The 19,889-nt window shown below is 33.8% G+C and overlaps 1 protein-coding gene across 1 annotated transcript in view; it reads right to left on the bottom strand.

Moving 5' to 3' along the window:
- Myo28B1 (Myosin 28B1) overlaps window positions 1–19,889 on the bottom strand; it is a 136,618-nt gene that overhangs the window by 71,034 nt on the left and 45,695 nt on the right. Inside the window, exons 2-5 of the mRNA XM_075296158.1 lie at window positions 14,194–14,460; window positions 13,005–14,126; window positions 4,761–5,276; window positions 3,794–4,696 (exon numbers count right to left, since the gene is read on the bottom strand). Coding sequence (XP_075152273.1) covers window positions 3,794–4,696; window positions 4,761–5,276; window positions 13,005–14,126; window positions 14,194–14,460 — 2,808 coding nt within the window. The remainder of the gene's footprint in view (window positions 1–3,793; window positions 4,697–4,760; window positions 5,277–13,004; window positions 14,127–14,193; window positions 14,461–19,889) is intronic.

Raw genomic sequence — 19,889 nt, 5'->3', positions numbered from 1 at the left:
AGCAAAGCCGTCAGGTATTTAGTGGGACCTGATGGTTGTGTGTACTACACCCTCAAAAATAATCACCTCTGTAACATATACTCCCAAACATATTCTGCTTCGAGCATATATATTTTCAGAATTTTCTAACTTTTTGTTGCCGCCTAAGTATATCTTTTTTAAGCCCCAAATAGTTAATTTCATTCTTTATTTAAAAATACATATAATTGGTTAAAGTTCAAACATATGATTTGTTAGATTTTATTCTAAAATTTAAAAACTTCTAAAAATAAATTTTAAAATTCCCCGACTTTCTAACGGTCAAATCCATTGGTGTAACTAGAAGGTCCTGCGGGTGCTAAATTTTAGACCTCCCACTCCCCCATTCCCCCCCTTAGAACATATAAAAATGTTTAAAATATTAACCACTTGATATTCCGAGTTTCAATAAACTCTATAAATGTACTACTGACGGCCATTTTCATGTATCTCCGTTAGACTTTAACTCCCAGTTAACAGAATGTAACATCGAAATATCTTCTCTCCGGTTAACTTTAACTGAAAAATTTTTAGCAGTTAAGTTCCTTACTAGCATATGGAATATAGAGGCAAGATATGTACATAGTACGGTTTAAAAGTTCGTTAGCTAACGTAGCACTAACGGAGCTTCATGAAAATGGGGATGACTGATCAATAAATGTAGATGTTAAATTAAATTAGAGGATAACAAACTCTCCACTATTATTTTTTTTTATACCCTCCAACATAGGATGGGGGTATATTAACTGTATCATTACTTTTGTAACATATCGAAATATTGATTTCATACCCCGTGATTCGTGGTGAAATTTTGAAGCGATCTAGTGATGTCCTTCCGTCTGTCCATCTACTAAAATCAGGCTAACTGCCGAACAAAACTAACTATAGACTTGTAATTATGACACAATTCGTTGTTATTCCTGTAGGTCGGACGGTACTGCAAATGGACCATATCGGACCACTTTTAGGTATAGACTCGACTCCCAGATTGGCCCAATAAAAACCGATCCCCAGATTTGTACTCCGGAGATACCTGATCCGGTTGAAATATGGTACGTGATGTCAATATATTGTCTCTAACCACCATGCAAATCGGTCCATAATTATATATAGCTCCCAAGTAAACCAGATTTGGCTTGCGAAACCTCTTCAAGGAGCAAATTTCATCCGATCCGTTTGAAATTTGGTACATGATGTCAATATATATCCTCTAAACAACATGCAAAAATTGATCCGTATCGGCCGATAAGTATATATAGACCACTATATACCGGTCCCTAAATTTGTTCACCGGAGGTACTTGGATATACAAATTTCTTCTGATCCGTTTGACCATCCAATTAGGATACGAAAATTGGTTCATATCGCTTCGTCTGTCTATATATACCGGTCAAAAACTGGATTGACCTATAAAGGTATACAATCTGCCTTTTTGTCTAACATAGACCCTATATGGAATATCTACCAAATTAGAAGACAATGTTAAGAAGTTTTAAAATCCCTTGACATCGGCAAGTGTGACCACAATTCGATTGCGGATGACAGACTTTGGTAGAAGTTTTTGCGCAATCCATGGTGAAGGATACGCAATCCACGGTGAAGGAATTTTTGGTCGTATATACTTGTTTTTCTTACATTATTTCCACATTATCCCAGCAAAAAAAAATGGAAGTTCTTCTCATGGCACAACTTTAAAAGAACTTCCAAAAATGTTCTCCCAAAGATGTTCTTTATTTGAACTGCACAGAAAGTTCATTTGAGTCAATTTCTTTATAAGTCGCTTTTTTCATATTTTTAATGGGAAATTTATTTTTTGTGTTTCAAATAAGTTAAAAACAGATTAAGAATTAATAAATTTGTACAAATTATTTAAATTTACCGAAAAAAAAGATAAATCATTTGTAGAAAAATTTCGGATTTTTGAAAATATTTGATCACAAAAGTTCCAGACAAGCGTTAGACTGCATTAAAAATCATAAAAAATTTTAAAAATTAGTTATTTGTCAAAATATCACAAATTGTCTTAATTCACATCCAAAACACTGAATTCGCCTCACACCTTAAGAAGTGATGCAAATTCAGTGCAGCGGCTGTTGAAATGGTGGACATCCGTCCTATGACAAGCTCATGTTAAATTCATCGCTTCTGCGTCAATTTGGCCCCACTTCCGGATACAAAAAGACCATTTTCACTACTTTTTTGGCGACGCTTTTTTTGCTGGGATGTGTAATAATTAAAAATTAAGCCAACTTTTTTCACTTTGTCTAAACTATAGTTTATACTTATCTTTTATATATTTTATAAATTAAATTTTTTAACTGAAATCTACTTGAAATGTAATTGAATTATTGTGAATTATAATATTGATACAAGTTTAAGTCTTAAGTGAATTATCGATTAATTTCCCAAGCATATTATTGTGAATTATCAACTTTAAAACACGTATGTTTCTTGGTGAGTTTGTTAACATAAAATCTACAATTCAATTTTGCATCTCCAACGGTGAGCATAGGCAATAAACCAAACCTCCATAACTCTAACTCTTTTGGTTTCTCTGTTTTATTGGTTTGTACCACTGTGGTGTCGTAATTTCTCATATGCTGAGAAATTATAACAAAGATCTAACGTCCACAATTCTCCTAGCTCCAAAAGGTTACCCAAGTGTTGTTCCGCCCAGCTACCCACAAATACAGTCCACACACACTAAAGGAATTGGTGTCCACATACTCAACTGTTTCGTCCACAATCCCCCTAAGCCCCAATTCTAAACATGGTCCTTCGAGCCGGTTGAGTTGAAAATGTCAAAGCTGTGGGGGGATGGGCTTAGCACCCACTACCCCGCAGCCAGTCTTATTTATACAATTTGGTTTGTATCATATCATATACATCGTGCTATTCAGCATTAATTTTTTTTTTAATTTTATCCCATTTTAAACAAAATTTCACATTTGACAATAATTAGCACTTCATGATTAGCAGTCATTTCCAACCTCAGCTTGCAAAAGAAAAAAATAAAGAGAACAATTATTTGTTATATACGAATTAAATAAAATATAATTTACTAGAAACAATTTCTACGAAAAAATTGGCAAATCTTGAGGCATTCTTCAATCATTATCGACCACCGCCACCACCTTTAGTATTAGTAACCAAAAAACTACAATAAATCGAAATTTAAACAAACAATATTTTTTTACAGTTTTTAATGTCATGGACATGTTTAAATAAAATTTATTTACAAAAAAAATATACACAAAACAAAATTCTTAATAAATTTTCTACAATGAGTATGGTGCAGACAAAAAGCTAACAAATTCTACGAACAAACAATAATAATTAATAAATATTTGTACAAGCAGAGCCAACATTCAATGGACCAACGCATTCTTTTTTTAAGAAAATGCAGGCGTCAATCATTTGTACGAAATTAAGGCGTGCAGATGATGCGGGAGTGGGGGCAGTTGATGGGAGGAAAGGAAGTGAAATGTGTTTCGTTTTTTAAATACCACCAAAATTTCTATAGAGCTGCACTCGCTAACGCTGCCTTTGCCTCAATACGCATTCTTCAGGAGGCTTCTGAACTTTTGACTTTTCATTCTATTTACAGACGCGTTTGATTTGTATATTTTCGTGGTGGTGGCCGTGGTACCGATGCCGCCTCATAATAATTCACGGGTCGTGATAACAATTTCGTGGGTATGAAACGAGGTTTACTTAACACTTTTTCAAACATTAGGGATTTCTCCTTGACATTCGGTCCCACAGGACCACTTACATCGGCATCATTGAGGAAGCCAAAGACATCGTCTACAATTTTCTTTGAAGATTCCACATCAATGAAATTATTGGTGTTGATCTCCTCCAAGGGGTGGGCATGGCCATTTGTGATAGGCGTCATGGGTGCCATCGGTGTCAGCTGTGCCATGGGTGTGGGAGTAGTTGGCGTTGGAGGTTTAACCCTTAGAGGATCAATTCCCAAAAGACGTTTCTTGTAATTCACTTCAGCATGTTGCTTCCATTTCCGTTCTCCCTCTCGACGATACTGCTCTTCTTCCTGCTTTCTCAACATGCGGAATTCACGTAATTTTGCCAAACGAGCTGCATGTTTGGCCTGGAATGCTTTGCGAATCAAAAAGCCTCGACAATGAGCTTGAAGATGACGCAAGCGTTTCTTAAGTTGGCTAAAATCATGGGTCTGTTGACGCGAACGAATCACAGCAGCCAAACGATGAAAGCCTCTTTGCATGGCTTGGAAATCTCTACGGGGTTGGCGAGCTCTCCAAGATTTTTGTATGACTATGGCTGCGTCTCGGTGTTTTTTCACGAAACGTCTGAAGATCATTCTTCTCACCGCTCTTTGAATGGTTACTATGGCTTTAAGGATAACTCGTGATCTTTCCTCTTCCAGATAAGCATCATCACAATCTTTGAGGAATACCTTGGTTAGGCCAAATTGATGATCTGACTTCAATGATAACTGGCGATGGCAAATATCTTCAGTTATTTGGCGGCAGTTCAGTTTATTGATGGGACCTGTGACACCACGCATCAGTACGCGATAGCGTTGAACAAATTCGCGATAGGTATGGCGTATGGGATAACCAGCACGACGTATGCGAGCCGTTTCCATCATGCCAGAATAGCGTAGTTGACGGACACATAGTTCACGATCCAAAAGCTGTTAAGGCAACGAATATCAATAAGAATTTCGAAGTTCTTCTAAAGATTTTATGAAAACTTACATTTGGTTTCTTTTCTTCATTGGGTTTAATGCAACGTATAAAGAAAGGATGAGCAGCTCCAAGAGTTCGCATTAATAACTCCAACGAGTTACGGAATTTCACCGATAAAGTCACCTGCTTCTTGACAGTATCGAAGGGTATCTGTTGTGGGAATATTTCCTTCAGAAATTTATTTTTTGATTTGCCTATCATGTTGGTCAAGTCCATGCTAAATGAATCTCTATTCTTCTCGAGGAATCCTTGGGGATTATACATCACCACACCCGCGTAATGGCGTATTCCGAATAGGGTATTCTGTTGAGTTTTACTTTTTACATAAATTGATCGATTGCCATGTTGGGTGTGTAATTTCTCCAGTAGGGTAAAATCAGTACCCTTTGGAAATTTGGATTCTTCATCGATGAGTGACATGATATTGATGGACTTCATACCTATAAGGTCTAGAACATCCTGATTATCTTGAAATTCTATATGCTGCCAACTGATGTTTTCCTGCTGATATTCCGACTGTTCCATCTGCAAAGGATAGATACATTAATTAATTGGAAGATTGAATAACAGAGGGAATGAAATTTTAGAAAAAAAAAATTGTTTACAAAATGTCCAATAGAAAAACAAGTATATAGGGCCGTAAGTTCGGCCAGGCCGAAGCTTATGTACCCTCCACCATGGATTGCGTAGAAACCTCTACTGAAGACTGCCATCCACAATCGAATTACTTGGGTTGCGGTAACACTTGCCGATGGCAAGGTCCTTAAAAGTTCCTAACACTGTAATATATACCTCATAGTCCATACGTGGTATATATTAAACTAAAAAAGGTCGATTAAATACGTATATAATTAAGTTTGACAAAATTTTCAATAGCAATAAAATTTTGGCAACATTTTCTATAGAAATAAAATTTTGACAAAAGTTTCTATAGAAATAAAATGTTCACAACATTTTCCATAGAAATAAAATTTTGGTAGATTATTTTTAGCTCGAGTGGCAACCATGATTTTGAACCGATATGGACCAATTTTTGTGTGATTGGGGATCGGCTATATATAACTATAGACCGATATGGACCAATTTTGGCATGGTTATTAACACCACGTTCCAAAGTTCAACCGGATCGGATGAATTTTGCTCCTCCAAGAGGCTCCGGAGGACAAATCTGGGGATCGGTTTATATATAATTATGAACCAATATGGACCAATTTGTGCATGGTTGTTAGAGACCATATAACACCACGTACCAAATTTCAACCGAATCGGATGAATTTTGCTCCTCCAAGAGATTCCGGAGTTCAAATCTGGGGATCGATTTATATGGGGGCTATATATAATTATGGACCGATATTGACCAATTCTTGCATGGTTGTTATAGACCATATACTAACACCACGTTACAAATTTCAACCGGATCGGATGAATTTTGTTCCTCCAAGAGGCTCCGGAGGACAAATCTGGGGATCGGTTTATATGGGGGCTATATATAATTATGGACCGATATGGACCAATTTTTGTATGGTTGTTAGAGACCATATACTTACACCACGTACCAAATTTCAGCCAGATGGGATGAAATATGCTACTTTTATAGGCTCCGCAAGCCAAGTCTGGAGGTCCGTTTATATAGGGGCTATACGTAAAAGTGGACCGATATGTCCCATTTGCAATACCGTCCGACCTACATCTATAACAACTACTTGTACCAAGTTTGAAGTCGATATCTTGTTTCTTTCGGAAGTTAGCGAGATTTCAACTGACCGACGGGCGGACATGCTTAGATCGACTCAGAATTTCACCACGACCCAGAATATATATACTTTATGGGGTCTTAGAGCAATACTTCGATGTGTTACAAACGGAATGACCAAACGGAATTATAGCCTCCACCAACCTATGGTGGAGGCTATAAAAAATGTTGACAAAATTTTTTATGGAAATAAAATTTTCGATAGAAATAACATTTTGAAAAAATATTCTATAGAAATAAATTTTTGAAAAATTTTCTATAGAAATAAAATTTTGGAAAAATTTCTATAGAAATAAAATTTTGAAAAAATTTTCTATAGAAATAGAATTTTTAAAAAATTTTCTATAGAAATAAAATTTAAAAAAAATGTTCTATAGAAATAAAATTTTGACAAAAATTTCCATAGAAACAAAACATTGACAAAATTTTCTATAGAAATAAAATTTTGACACTTTTTAGTTATTTATGATGGGCTATTTTTGGTCAGTTTTTGAAGATGCAAATAAAACAAATTTATTTCATCATTTCCTGGACGTTTCGTCGGCTTTTTTCCGACTTTTTCAACAGGGTGTTTATTGAAAAATAATTTTTTGTTCTTTACATCCCAATTATTTCATTTATTTTATATAAAAAAAACTGGACTTCACGACAATTAAATTATAAATAAATCAATAATCTAAAGTAAAACTTGTGTAGTCAAACTTAAAACTATTATCACAGAACTGTACTCTCTAAGTTATTGCAATAGAAATACAATGTTAAAAAAATTTTTTATAGAATTAAAATATTGACAAAATTTTCATTAGAAATAAAATTTTGACAAAATTTTCTACAGAAATAAAATTTTGGCAACATTTTCTATAGAAATAAAATTTTGACAAAAGTTTCTATAGAAATAAAATGTTCACAACATTTTCCATAGAAATAAAATTTTGGTAGATTATTTTTAGCTCGAGCAACCATGATTTTGAACCGATATGGTTGTGTGATTGGGGATCGGCTATATATAACTATAGACCGATATGGACCAATTTTTGCATGGTTATTAGCGGCCATATACTAACACCACATTGCAAATTTCAACCGAATCGGATGAATTTTGCTCCTCCAAGAGATTCCGGAGTTCAAATCTGGGGATCGATTTATATGGGGCTATATTAAATATGGACTGATACACCCTCAAAAAAAATCGCTTCTCTAACATATGTTCCAAACATATTTTGCAGGAAGCATATATATTATTGGATACTGCCGAAACATTAATATGTTTGTCTTATGTGAACATATTGTATGTTTGGAAGCATTTTGAGCCCAAAAATTTTATATGCTTGGAAGAATTCTCCCCAAAGAAGATTGTGCTCATTCCCTCACATAATTTTCATTTCCACGAAATTTTTTAGTTCTTGGCACCCTTTTCTGTAATACAAATAATGTTGAAGAAATTATTCAATTTTATAATTTTTTTAATTGTTACCATTCTCCTGGACGGAGAATCGAACCGAGGACCATACAGTTTGTAAGCCATCACACTATCTACTGGGCTACGTAGCTGTTATTGCCATCAATAGACAATTATCGTTATAAGTTATATTTATGTAGCATAGTCTGCAGCGCCGACGAGCCGATGCAAACAAAACATTATTTAACAGAAACATACATTTGTTTGCCACGTGGAGCAATGGTTAGCATGTCCGCCTTTCATGCAAAGGGTCGTGGGTTCAATCCCTGCTCCGACCGTACACCAATTTTTTTTTTTAATTTACACATTTATATTTATACTATATTAAATTTTTATAATGAAACTTCGAAATGTGGGTTATTAACAGTCAGAAACAGTGCTTGATATAAACGAAATGGACTGAGCTTTTGGATAAAATATTATTTTTTTTATTGGAAAAATTTTGTAATAAAAAACTGTTTTTGGTACAAAAGTTTGAAATTTTGGAAGGAATCCAAAAACTCTAACAAAAGAAGAACGTGGAGTCGAGTATAAACATACATAAATAATTTTATAATATACACATAAATTTATTTAGGGGTGTACAGTTTTTTACATGCTGTTTTTTTTTCAAATGTCTATTCTCTTTACTCCGAATACTCATTCTAATATTCAAATTAAATAATATTTAGACTTAAGCATATCAAATTTTTGGCCTTGTCATAAAACAGTTTTCCGAAACAACATACAAACAATTTCACACAAGTTGCTCTCTTTTGATTCTCTCGCTGTGTTATGTTGATATCTTTCGTCAACCCTCCCGGTTTCCATTTCTATTTCTTTCTCTATACTTTCTCTCTCTCTGTCGCTCTCTGAATAAAATATCACAACATATATATGTTTACTCGAAATTTGTAAATGTATATATGTTTACATTCACACATATTATTTTTATGAAACATTCATGCCCCAAACATAATATATTCTAACATACTAACATATGTGTCCCAAACATTTAGAGTTAATTTAGGAACATTGCATGTTTGCACTTAAATATATTGTGTTTAAAAATTGTGCCCGAAACACTTTTTGTTTATATCGGAACATATGAAAAACATATTTTTCTAACAGTGTATGGATCAATTCTTGCGTGTTTGTTAGAGACCACATTCTAACACCACGTTCCAAATTGCAACAGGATCGGATGAATTTTGTCTACAAGAGGCTCCGGAGGACAAATCTGGGGATCGGTTTATATGGGGGCTATATATAATTATGAACCGATATGGACCAATTTTTGCATGGTTGTTGGAAACCATATACTAACACCACGTACCAAATTTCAACCGGATCGGATGAATTTTGCTCCTCTAAGAGGCTCCGGAGGTCAAATTTGGGGATCGGTTTATATGGGGGCTATATATAATTATGAACCGATATGGACCAATTTTAGCATGGTTGTTAGAGACCATATACTTACACTACGTACAAAATTTCAGCCAGATGGAATCAAATATGCTACTCTTATAGGCTCCGCAAGCCAAGTCTGGGGGTCCGTTTATATGGGGGCTATACGTAAAAGTGGACCGATATGGCCCATTTGCAATACCATCCGACAAACATCAATAACAACTACTTGTGTCAAGTTTGAAGTCGATAGCTTGTTTCTTTCGGAAGTTAGCGTGATTTCAACTGACCTACGGGCGGACATGCTTAAATTTCACCACGACCCAGAATATATATACTTTATGGAGTCTTAGAGCAATATTTCGATGTGTTACAAACGGAATGACAAAGTTAATATACCCCCATCCTATGGTGGAGGATTTTAAAAAATGTTGACAAAATTTTTTATGGAAATAAAATGTTGACAACATTTTCTATAGAAATAAAATTTTGAAAAAATTTTCTATAGAAATAAATTTTTTAAAAAATTTTCTATAGAAATAAAATTTTGAAAACATTTTCTATAAAAATAAAATTTTGAAACAATTTTCTATAGAAATAAAATTTTGACAAAATTTTGCTGTAGAAATAAAATTTTGACAAAGTTGTCTAGAGAAATAAAATTTTGACAAAATTTTGCTGTAGAAATAAAATTTTGAACAAATTTTCTTTAGAAATAAAATTTTAAAAAAAAAGTGTCTATAGAAATAAAATTTTCATTTATGATGCAGTTGAAAGAAAGAAAGTTTTACCAATAGAGTCTAATAACACTAGTTTGCAAAATAAAATTTTGTTCAAGTATAGTTTATGAGAAGTGACTTTTTTTAGTATTTTGATCTGCTGAATTTAAAAACAGGTTAATAAAGTCTAAAGTCGGGCTGGGCCGACTATATTATATCCTTCCCCATTATGTAGACCAAAATTTGTGTTACCATCTCAACTCCTTAAAATTTGTTGGGAGTTATTATCAAGGTTTATATTCGCGTATACACATATTTATATCTGAAACGATTTGGAGACAATTTTTTGTACTTCTACAAAATCGCTAGAATTAAAAATTAAATGGGCTAATGTCCTGAGATGAAGCACAATGGTAGTAAAAAAATATGGGAAATATAAAGCTAGAGCAATTTTGATGCAATTGTACAAAAGAGCATTTATGATTTATCGGGCGATACATATGTATTCGAGTAATATTTAAAATTGTTGCTTTTCAGCATTTGCGATTTTAGAAGGATATATGTTAAATCTCACCAAGATATGTGGTCAATTGTGGGTTGTGATATATTATTTTCCAATTCGGGCGATATTTCCACAAGTCGGAGTTTTATTTAAAGTTCGACCATTCTGTGGAAAGTTTGGCATTACAGTGTGTAGAATATGACTACGATATGGGGAAATCATCACAGAATTTTGTGTAAAATGTGGGTATTTTATTAGATCAAGATGACACACTAAAATAGCATATTAAATGTATTCTCTGTGGAAATTATCGAGTCAATTGGAGGAAACTCCCATTGAAAATGGGTCTAAAATATGAAACATTCTACCCTATTTCGCCTTTTCTGGCGTACATATATGGGAGCTATATCTAAATATGAACCGATTTTGAACAAATTTGACATGCATAGTTAGAATAATAATCCTGCTATCCTAGCAAAAAACGTAAATGGGAGAATAATTTTGGCCTACGTGGTCATATGGGTGTAAATCTGGCGAAAGATATATATGGGAGCTATATCTAAATCTGAACCGATTTCAACCAAATTTGGCACACTTAACGATACTATTAAACGTACTCCTTGTGCAAAATTTGAAGCAAATCAGGGCAAAACTCTGGCTTTTGAGGACATATAAGTTCAAATGGGAGGAGATATATATATGGGAGCTATATTTAAATCTGATCCGATTTGACTGATATTTTGCATATCTGACGAAAGCCCCAAAATATTTGGCTGCCCGAAGTTTTGAGAAAATACGTTGATAAATGCGTCAATTATGACCAGATCGGTGATAAATATATATGGCAGCTATATCTAAATCTGAACCGATTTTTTCCCAAATCAATAGCGATTGTCTTTGAGCCAATGTAAGACTCTGTGTCAAATTTCAGGACGATCGGACTTAAACTGCGAGCTGTACTTTGCACACAAAATTAAATATACAGACAGACGGACATTGCTAAATCGACTCAGAATTTAATTCTAATCCGATCGGTATACTAAAAGATGGGTCTCAGACTTTTCCTCCTTGGCGTTACATACAAATGCACAAACTTATTATACCCTGTACAACAGTAGTGGTGAAGGGTATAATGAAGGTTGAAATTTCTTATAAAATAAATAGTTTTAAAAAATCAGAAGCGGGCCAGGTTCTCTAGTTATAAATAAAATTTTTGTCGGCGTCGGCTCGACGGCTAAGCCGATATAAATTTGGCCGTTCGGCGGGGGACCATTATCCATTATAAAATCAATTTGAAGTTATTCGAATAGTAATGAGATTAGTTGTGCAACCAATCTTACAATCAAATTTACATTGTCTTCAAGTTTCTGAGCTAATTTTTTGCAAAATTATTATAGCAGCTTGAAATTGATTGATTGTACGTGGAATGTTAAAAATTTTGGAAAAAATATGACAATTATTAATACATTTTTCTGATTTAAATCGATATAATGGACATAAAGTGCACCATTGATAGAAGAAACTTTGAAAATTTAATATGCTAGGGAGGCTTAGCGATAAAGCTTTTCGACAAAAAGTTTGAAACTGTAATTCGCAACAGCGCGGCATGAAGCACACAGACCTCTGGTAATAAACGTTACATAAATTTCCACGCCGATGGCTACAGATTGAATGGACAAGTGGTTTCGGAGGAAGAGATTGCTTAATCTCTGTAGTGTTGTTCAGGCTGAAATATTAGTGTTCCTTAACTGGAAAACGGCCATCAACTGCCGCAAATATCTCAATGAGATTGCTGAGCAGTACAATATTCACCTAATATAACATGTGCATGCCAGGGAACCGCGAAGCGGATGAGTTAGCAAGGCTGGGAACTACCTTACATATTCCAGGGGAACCAGAATCTGTTGGAATGCCTTTGGCTACATGCAAGCCCATACTGCGTGAGAAGGCTATTATGATGGCGAATGTACGATGAAAGAATTGCAAGGGTTGCATAGACACTAAGCAAATATGGCCACATCTAAACTTAAACCACACACTAGATAAGTTAGTGTTTTCTTCAAACGTCAGATATCACTCCTGAAATCTGCTATAACGGCTTACTGCCTGTTAGGCGAGTTTGCAAAAACTATTGGCGCGAAATATAATGACTACTGGATGTTCTGTCATGATGCGGATGAAAAGGAATCAATTAAACACCTCTTGTGTGAATGTCGTGCATCTGGTTTGTTCATCAGAAGAAAATAATCGAGTAGGTTCAACGGTTAAAACTAGAAGTACCCATATGTAATAGGTACTTTTAGTTAATGTGGTATCACAATGAAATAGTCTAAATGAGCTTGACAATAAATCGGGCTGCCACTTTAACTTAACCTAAGTCCTTTTTTGATTTAAGAGAAAAATGTCGTTAATTTTTTTATTTCAAATTTCTTACCTTAAATATGTGCTTCACAAAGAACTGTTGTAGATTTTCGTTGGCATAGTTAATGCAAAGTTGTTCAAAGCTATTGTCTTCGAAATTTTCAAAACCGAAGATATCCAAAACGCCAATGGTATTGATATTCTTCACAGGATTCTTATCGATTGTGGCATTGATACGATTAATAATGTAAATGAAAATATTGCCATATAGGGATTTCACAAAAGCGTCTCGTCCTTCCAAAGAAGCATCCTTTGACAGACTGGTGACTACATGTTCCCCGTGAATCAATATAGTCTTGTGGGTTAGAGTCTCACACAAAGCCTCCTTGGTAACACCCAATAGAGACGACACTCTAGCGGCTATGGTCATATCATTTACTTCAGCAGCTTCCATATTACGTATTTCGGTGGCATTAAATCCCAAATTGCCCAAGTGTAAAATGGCAGCTAATAAATTGAAGATTTGCCATTGTTCCTCGGGACTGAAGGATAGAACATTCATAGCAGAACGAATATCAACAAAGTCTTTGCCATCATTTTTACCCTGTAACTTAAGACATCCTCCTTGTGAGAGGTAATTGTATTTAGAAGCTGACTGATCTAGCAGATGTAAACGTTTACGTTCCTCAGGACTTAGGCCAGCCAACATACTATAGAAAATATGATAATTCCGCTCATCATGATTTTGCGAAACAATTCGGGATTTCTCCAACAGATATTGCTCGATTTTAGCACCCTGTATACTACCGGCTTCGGTGAAACGTATCTCAATGTATTTACCAAATCTGGAAGAGTTATCATTACGCACAGTCTTGGCATTTCCGAAGGCCTCCATTATGGGATTGGCTTCAATTATTTGTTGTTCAATCCATGAATGTTTGCCACTGATGGCAGCCAAATATTGGAGAATCAATTTGGTACTTTCAGTTTTACCTGCCCCAGACTCTCCACTTATCACAATACATTGATTGGCCTTTTCACGTTTCATTTCCTGGAAGGCATTGTCACTAATGGCAAATATATGTGGAGGTAATTCATTGATTTTCTTGCCACGATAGTTTTGTATTTCCTTATTGGTATAGATGGGTAATATTTGATAGGGATTGATAGCTATCAGCATGGATCCGGTATAAGTCTGAAAGACAAGAAATGGACATATTTGAATTTATTCATATTTTGTTTGTTACCCCAATTCAACTTACATAGATTTTCTTTTGTTTGTAGCGTAATTCCAGATTTCTCAGTATCGTATATTCCTGCAACTCTCCCAGGGTTATCATATCCTCTACCCCAGTTTGTGAGGTCACATGCATTGCCTTGACAATGTCAGCATTCTGTACCCAAATCTGTTTTCCATTGTCATCCGCCACCAGAGTCCGGGTTTTATCTGTACGTACCACACGTGCTCCAAATGGAATGGCAAATTCTTTATCTGTATATTGTTGTGGGTTAACCCACACGTGCTCTGCCTGGAAAAACAAAGAAGAGTTTTATTGACAAAATCAGACGACCATAAAACCTAGATTGTAAATTAAATATCTCTTGTTGGGTATAAAATTATTAAGTGGAATATATTTATGGCTGTAAAAAAATGTTATAAAAATTAAACTGGAATCGAATTACCAAAATATGACTGCAGGTTTAAAGTTTCTCCATGGTGGCTAAATTGTGTTTGAAAAGGTCATGTTTGACATAAAATGAACCAAAGAAACTTGTAGTGGACGTTTTAAGCCATATCGCAAAAAAAAATTTACTTACGAACTTTATTTATTTTCTTAAATAAAACAATCAAAACGACAATAAAATTTTATTCATCTTTTCTTTGCAATTCACAAAGAAAGTGGAATTTGGGAAGATGATACAAATGTTCGTAGACACGGAAAATATTTTTACAATTATTGCTATATATGGAAAAATAAATCGAGAAGTCTTCGCTGGAAATTATTGCTTTTTTCCACTAAAAATTTCATGGCCAACCATAATAATAATAAGGGTAGATCATCAGAAGATCCCTTTGTATACCGAATTTTTCCATACTGAGTTTGTATTTCTCCTTTTGTTCATAATTCCTTTAATGAATATAAATTTTATATTAAAATCACTTCACATTTATCAAAGTTTTTCCAATTACCAAAATTTCCATTTTTATTTTGCAAATCGCAGCATTTCGTATTTCATCCAATCCAGCACATATTATTTCCAATAGTCTAAGTCCTCCAAATTTTAGATTTATGCATTTCTCAGGGAAAAATAAACTATTTCTACCATGGAAAATATTTTGACTAAGACGAAAAAGAAGAAATACTTCTAGTTCAGGTTTTATTACTCTTTTTGTCGAATTGCTTTTGATAGACTTGCTTCTTTGTCCAATTGCTTTTGATCGACTTGCCTGTGGAAGCAAAATATTTTTTGGTTTGTTTTTTTTTTTTTTTTGTTCTCTCGAGATATCTCACTCAGCCAATGTGCCAGCTGATTTTTATTTCTTATGTACATCATATCATTCATATCTCTAGCACAGGCCGAATAGTAGTATAGGCCGAATGTACATAAATGGTATGTGTCGCGGATGATCCAATTTTTTTTCCATTCATAATTAAATTAATGTAATTATGAATCAAAGTTGCTCCTTATATTTAAGCAACGGGTGTATTATCATTGAAATATATCTAGAAGATACATTTTCGTATCAAGGACCTTCAAGGATTCCGTTTGATTGGCAATGCAATTCTGGCATGGCAATTCTCTATTGCACAAGTTTGACAAATCCGTCAAAATTTGGTTGATATCAACTTGACGTGAGCTACTTGCCAAAACGAAGCCAATTTCTCTGTCTATTTCCTGTGAAATTTCGAAGCGTGAAGTTCAATCTACTCGGCAAACTTCTAATAAAAATCCGAAAAATTTTATTTAATCATAGTGAAATTTGTGTTACTAAACCACATTTTCCTGGATTTTTGCGAAAGTAAATTCGCTTATAATAATATTCTTGAGGTTTGTTTGATGAGATTCAATTAAATTCACGACGTGATATTTATAAAATATAAATTTTAGATTTTCATCACAATCGTTGGGTCACGTTGCAAATTATTGTCGACATACACATTTGTTGAAAGTGGTCACCCCGAGAACAATAAAACCCACGCATCATATCCTAACAATCTGAGATCACACTACCCACAGGGTAGTTGTGCATCAAGACGATTCTCTGGACACATCAAAATTCTGGTTATCTGACATTTCCAAGGTGGTACAAATTTTATGGAATTAGCAGTTTTTATCTCCAAAGAATAATCCCTCCACGATAAAACCTGAGAGGCACTGTTAACCGAATGAATAATTAAGTCATCATTATATCCACAACGCCGATTTTACTATTTTTCGAGAAATAACTATTCCGTAAGAATCGTATCCAGCATGAGAATTTAAAGACAAAACCATTGCGCTACCAAATCTAAAGTGAAATTTTTGGAGTCTCTTCGACCTCAAATCTTGCTTTTGTGCTATCAAAAATATGTCATAAAAGTGCTTTTCCATATATGCAATTTTTTTTAGCCAAACTACATTTTTCTCAAATGTAAAATTTTGCCTAAAAAAAAACTTAAAGCCCCATAAAATATCACAGACAAATTCATTCTACGAGTACAAAATTTAAAAATCAAATTTAATGAATACGTAAAATTTCTAAAAATCTACCTAAACTATGCATTTAAAATAATTTACATACTAATTTAAATGCACAAATCCCAAAATGAACACCCTTTAGTGTTCCAAAAATTCCCAGTAGAATTTAATTTAAATTTTCCAGTTTTCCTTATGTAAAAATAATGAACATTTTTTTAAATAAGTATTTTTCAATAACATCATTATCTTCCCATATTCGCCCAAAAATGAAGTTAAAAGCAAAATCTTAAAATATTCCAAAAACAAAAAATAACTATTTTGTTTGTGGCATTTGAACAAACTCTAATGTCTACTCTCTCTAATTGCATGTAAAGAAATCATAATAGTAAAAACCAAAAATTGCCTTAATCTACTATAGTTTAAAATAATTTTCATGAAATAAATAATGTAAAATTTGTATAAAATGGAAAAAGCAAATATTCAAAACACTACAAAAATTTTAACTACTTATAACTAATATCACATCAAAAATCACATAATGAAAACATTTTAAAAATTTATTGCAAGAACAAATAATCATCGATCACAGAAAATATATGTATGTCCGTACATCCATGCATACATAATAGCACCAGCAACCAGATCGTAGCGGAGGCCTTCACCATGATCGGGGAGCGGGGGTAAGTGTTGTGTTTATTTATTTTTTTTCTTATATCATTCATGATATTTTTCTTGCATTTCAATTCATTCACTCAATCAAATGTTACAGAGAGTGAGAGAAAGAGAATTACGCACTTAGTTGTACTCTATCACAGTGTAATTGTTGTTACGAGTTGCTATAATTTAATATAATTTTCTATTTTGTTTTGATTATCACCCACACGTGCTCTTTCTTTCTTTTTTAGTCTCTGTAGTATCTGATTTTGTATCTTTTCATATGTTTTCATTTTTTTTCTTGATTATCGTGATTTTTCTGTATTATAATTTCTAAACCAAAATTCATGATTGATTAACCCATTGGGGTAGTCAAAAAGTATAGTCAACGTAAACGTTTTGAATTTTGCTTAGTAAATTTAAAAATTATTATCAAATTTATAAATATGATTAGATCTTGATTATATGTACATAATTATAGAACTAGTGTAAATAATTTTATCATTTCTTTAATAAATTTTTCTGAATTTGATTATAATGTGAAAAAATGAAATATTTGACTTCTAACATGAATTGGTAAAGTTTTATCGACGTTTTCCCTACAAAAGGGATGTGTAAGTAAAAATGTGAGTGATGATTAGTTTTGGGATCCTATAAAATAAGCCAAATAGGATTACGGTTGGTGAGGGTTACGAGGCAATTTCTCATGACACCAGAGAAATACGTTAATTTAGATTTCTGAATAATACGGGTAAAATGCCACTTCAATTTCAAAACTTTCTTATTTATATTAAACAGCTGGGGATCTATTTTTATTTTTTTTTCTTTTTTTTTGTTGTTTTCGTTAAATTTAGTTCAAATCATTTGCCTGTCATTTCCATCAATTTCACTCCTATTTAGTTTGGTATTTAGTTAAATAAAAAGGGAGTCTACAATAATATCTGTATTGGAAACAAGGCTTGGCTAGAGCAGGACACGAACCCCCCAACGACTGTTTGCTAGCGGAATAAAAGGCTCCCGCAGTCCTACCTCTTTCCAAGTTCCACGATGCTATCTTAAGACTTAAAAATATGCATCAGCAACGAATTATTAGTCGTGTACATTACAGAATTTGGCGCCCAAAACGTGGGGCCGGATGATTTTCACCATGTCCTTCGGCTCTTCCCGTCCATAGTATTTAAATTTCAAAATTTTAGGAAATTCAAAATTTTGGATATTTTAGGAAATTTCGAGTCTTGAATTCTTGTACGAATCCTTCAGGAAATTTCGGCGATTTGCGGTTTACTGCAAATGAGCTGACCGTCGGTATATCTACAATGTTTTTATCCTTTAGATTTTCTAGTTTGTTTAAAATTTTATTTTCTTTAGTATTTTTTTATCCTTAAATTTGATTACGTCTGAGACTGAGCAATCAGCACCTTTTCGTTGCTAGGATTTCATGAATTTAGCTTTCGTAGCATTTTTGTGACCGTTTCTGAAAAGATGAGGATTTATAAAGCGAATAATATGCAAGCTGGTTTGTCTGTCATAATTTAATTTTCTGGGTAAATAAATATCCATAGTCCGGATTTGTTATCATAAATTTTGCTGTATTATTCAAGAAATCACATTCCTTCACTCCATTTTATTTACCATCACCTAGTAGGAAATGTCAATTTGTCTATGATATATAGAAACATTAAAAAAAAATTGTTTGATCTTACACATGTATGGAAATTCTCGTATACTTCATATTTTCCTGTATTGGAATTGATATTAATTTTCTTATTTCAATAAGATTTAAATACCACAAACAATTTTTGATATTTTTTTGTTTTTTGAATTTCTTATTCAATTTTTTTTTTGACAATTTGAAATGGCTCAACAAGAAGTTAGAGATCCATTGGATATGCTGGCTTCGCAAAACGAGTCTTCGGAAAATCCGACTGCGAGTTGCACGATTTGTGAACAGGTTTTAAATGCAGGTCAAGAATGTCTGGTTATAAATGAATGTTCGCACATTTTTCACAGATCATGCCTCGAAAATCACCTCTCTTCTTCTTCGGAGTGCCCAGTGTGTAAAAGAGCGTGTCAGTTGAGCGAACTTCGTCCTTTTTTAATTCCTTCTAATAAACCGCCACCAAAACCTTCCACCAGGGGTAGAGGTAGAGGTGCTATTTCCAAACATTATAAAACGCGTAGCGTTATTCGGAATTTATTCCAAAATGGACAAGGTTCTAATTTAAATGATTCTTTAACTCAAAGGGATTTTTCTCAAACCCCAAATCGTGTAGAGGATCCTTTGAATGAAAATTTTAATATTTCTCCCTTACATAATTCGAACTTGAACACGTCAAATCAACCTAGTATCGATTATGCAGAAATCAACCGTATGATTGAGGGTACTATTACCCGAATTTTTCGCGAAATGCAAGTTTCACAAACAAACACCTTTTCAGGTTTGAACACTAATCCCGATCAATCATCTCAGAATGACAATAATCCTAATCAAGTTAATTTGAATCCTCGCTCTAGTGGCAGAAATAAGCGGCGTAATGAAAATGATGTGATTGATAATAATCGAAATTTATCAAATCGCCAACCCAATTCTAATTATGACAATTCTCAGCAATTTCAATTTCCT

The sequence above is a fragment of the Haematobia irritans genome, chromosome 2, assembly GCF_050003625.1.
Source record: "Haematobia irritans isolate KBUSLIRL chromosome 2, ASM5000362v1, whole genome shotgun sequence".
Classification (NCBI taxonomy): domain Eukaryota; kingdom Metazoa; phylum Arthropoda; class Insecta; order Diptera; family Muscidae; genus Haematobia; species Haematobia irritans.
Note: the sequence above shows the minus strand (reverse complement) of the source record. Positions and strands in the feature narration are given on the sequence as shown.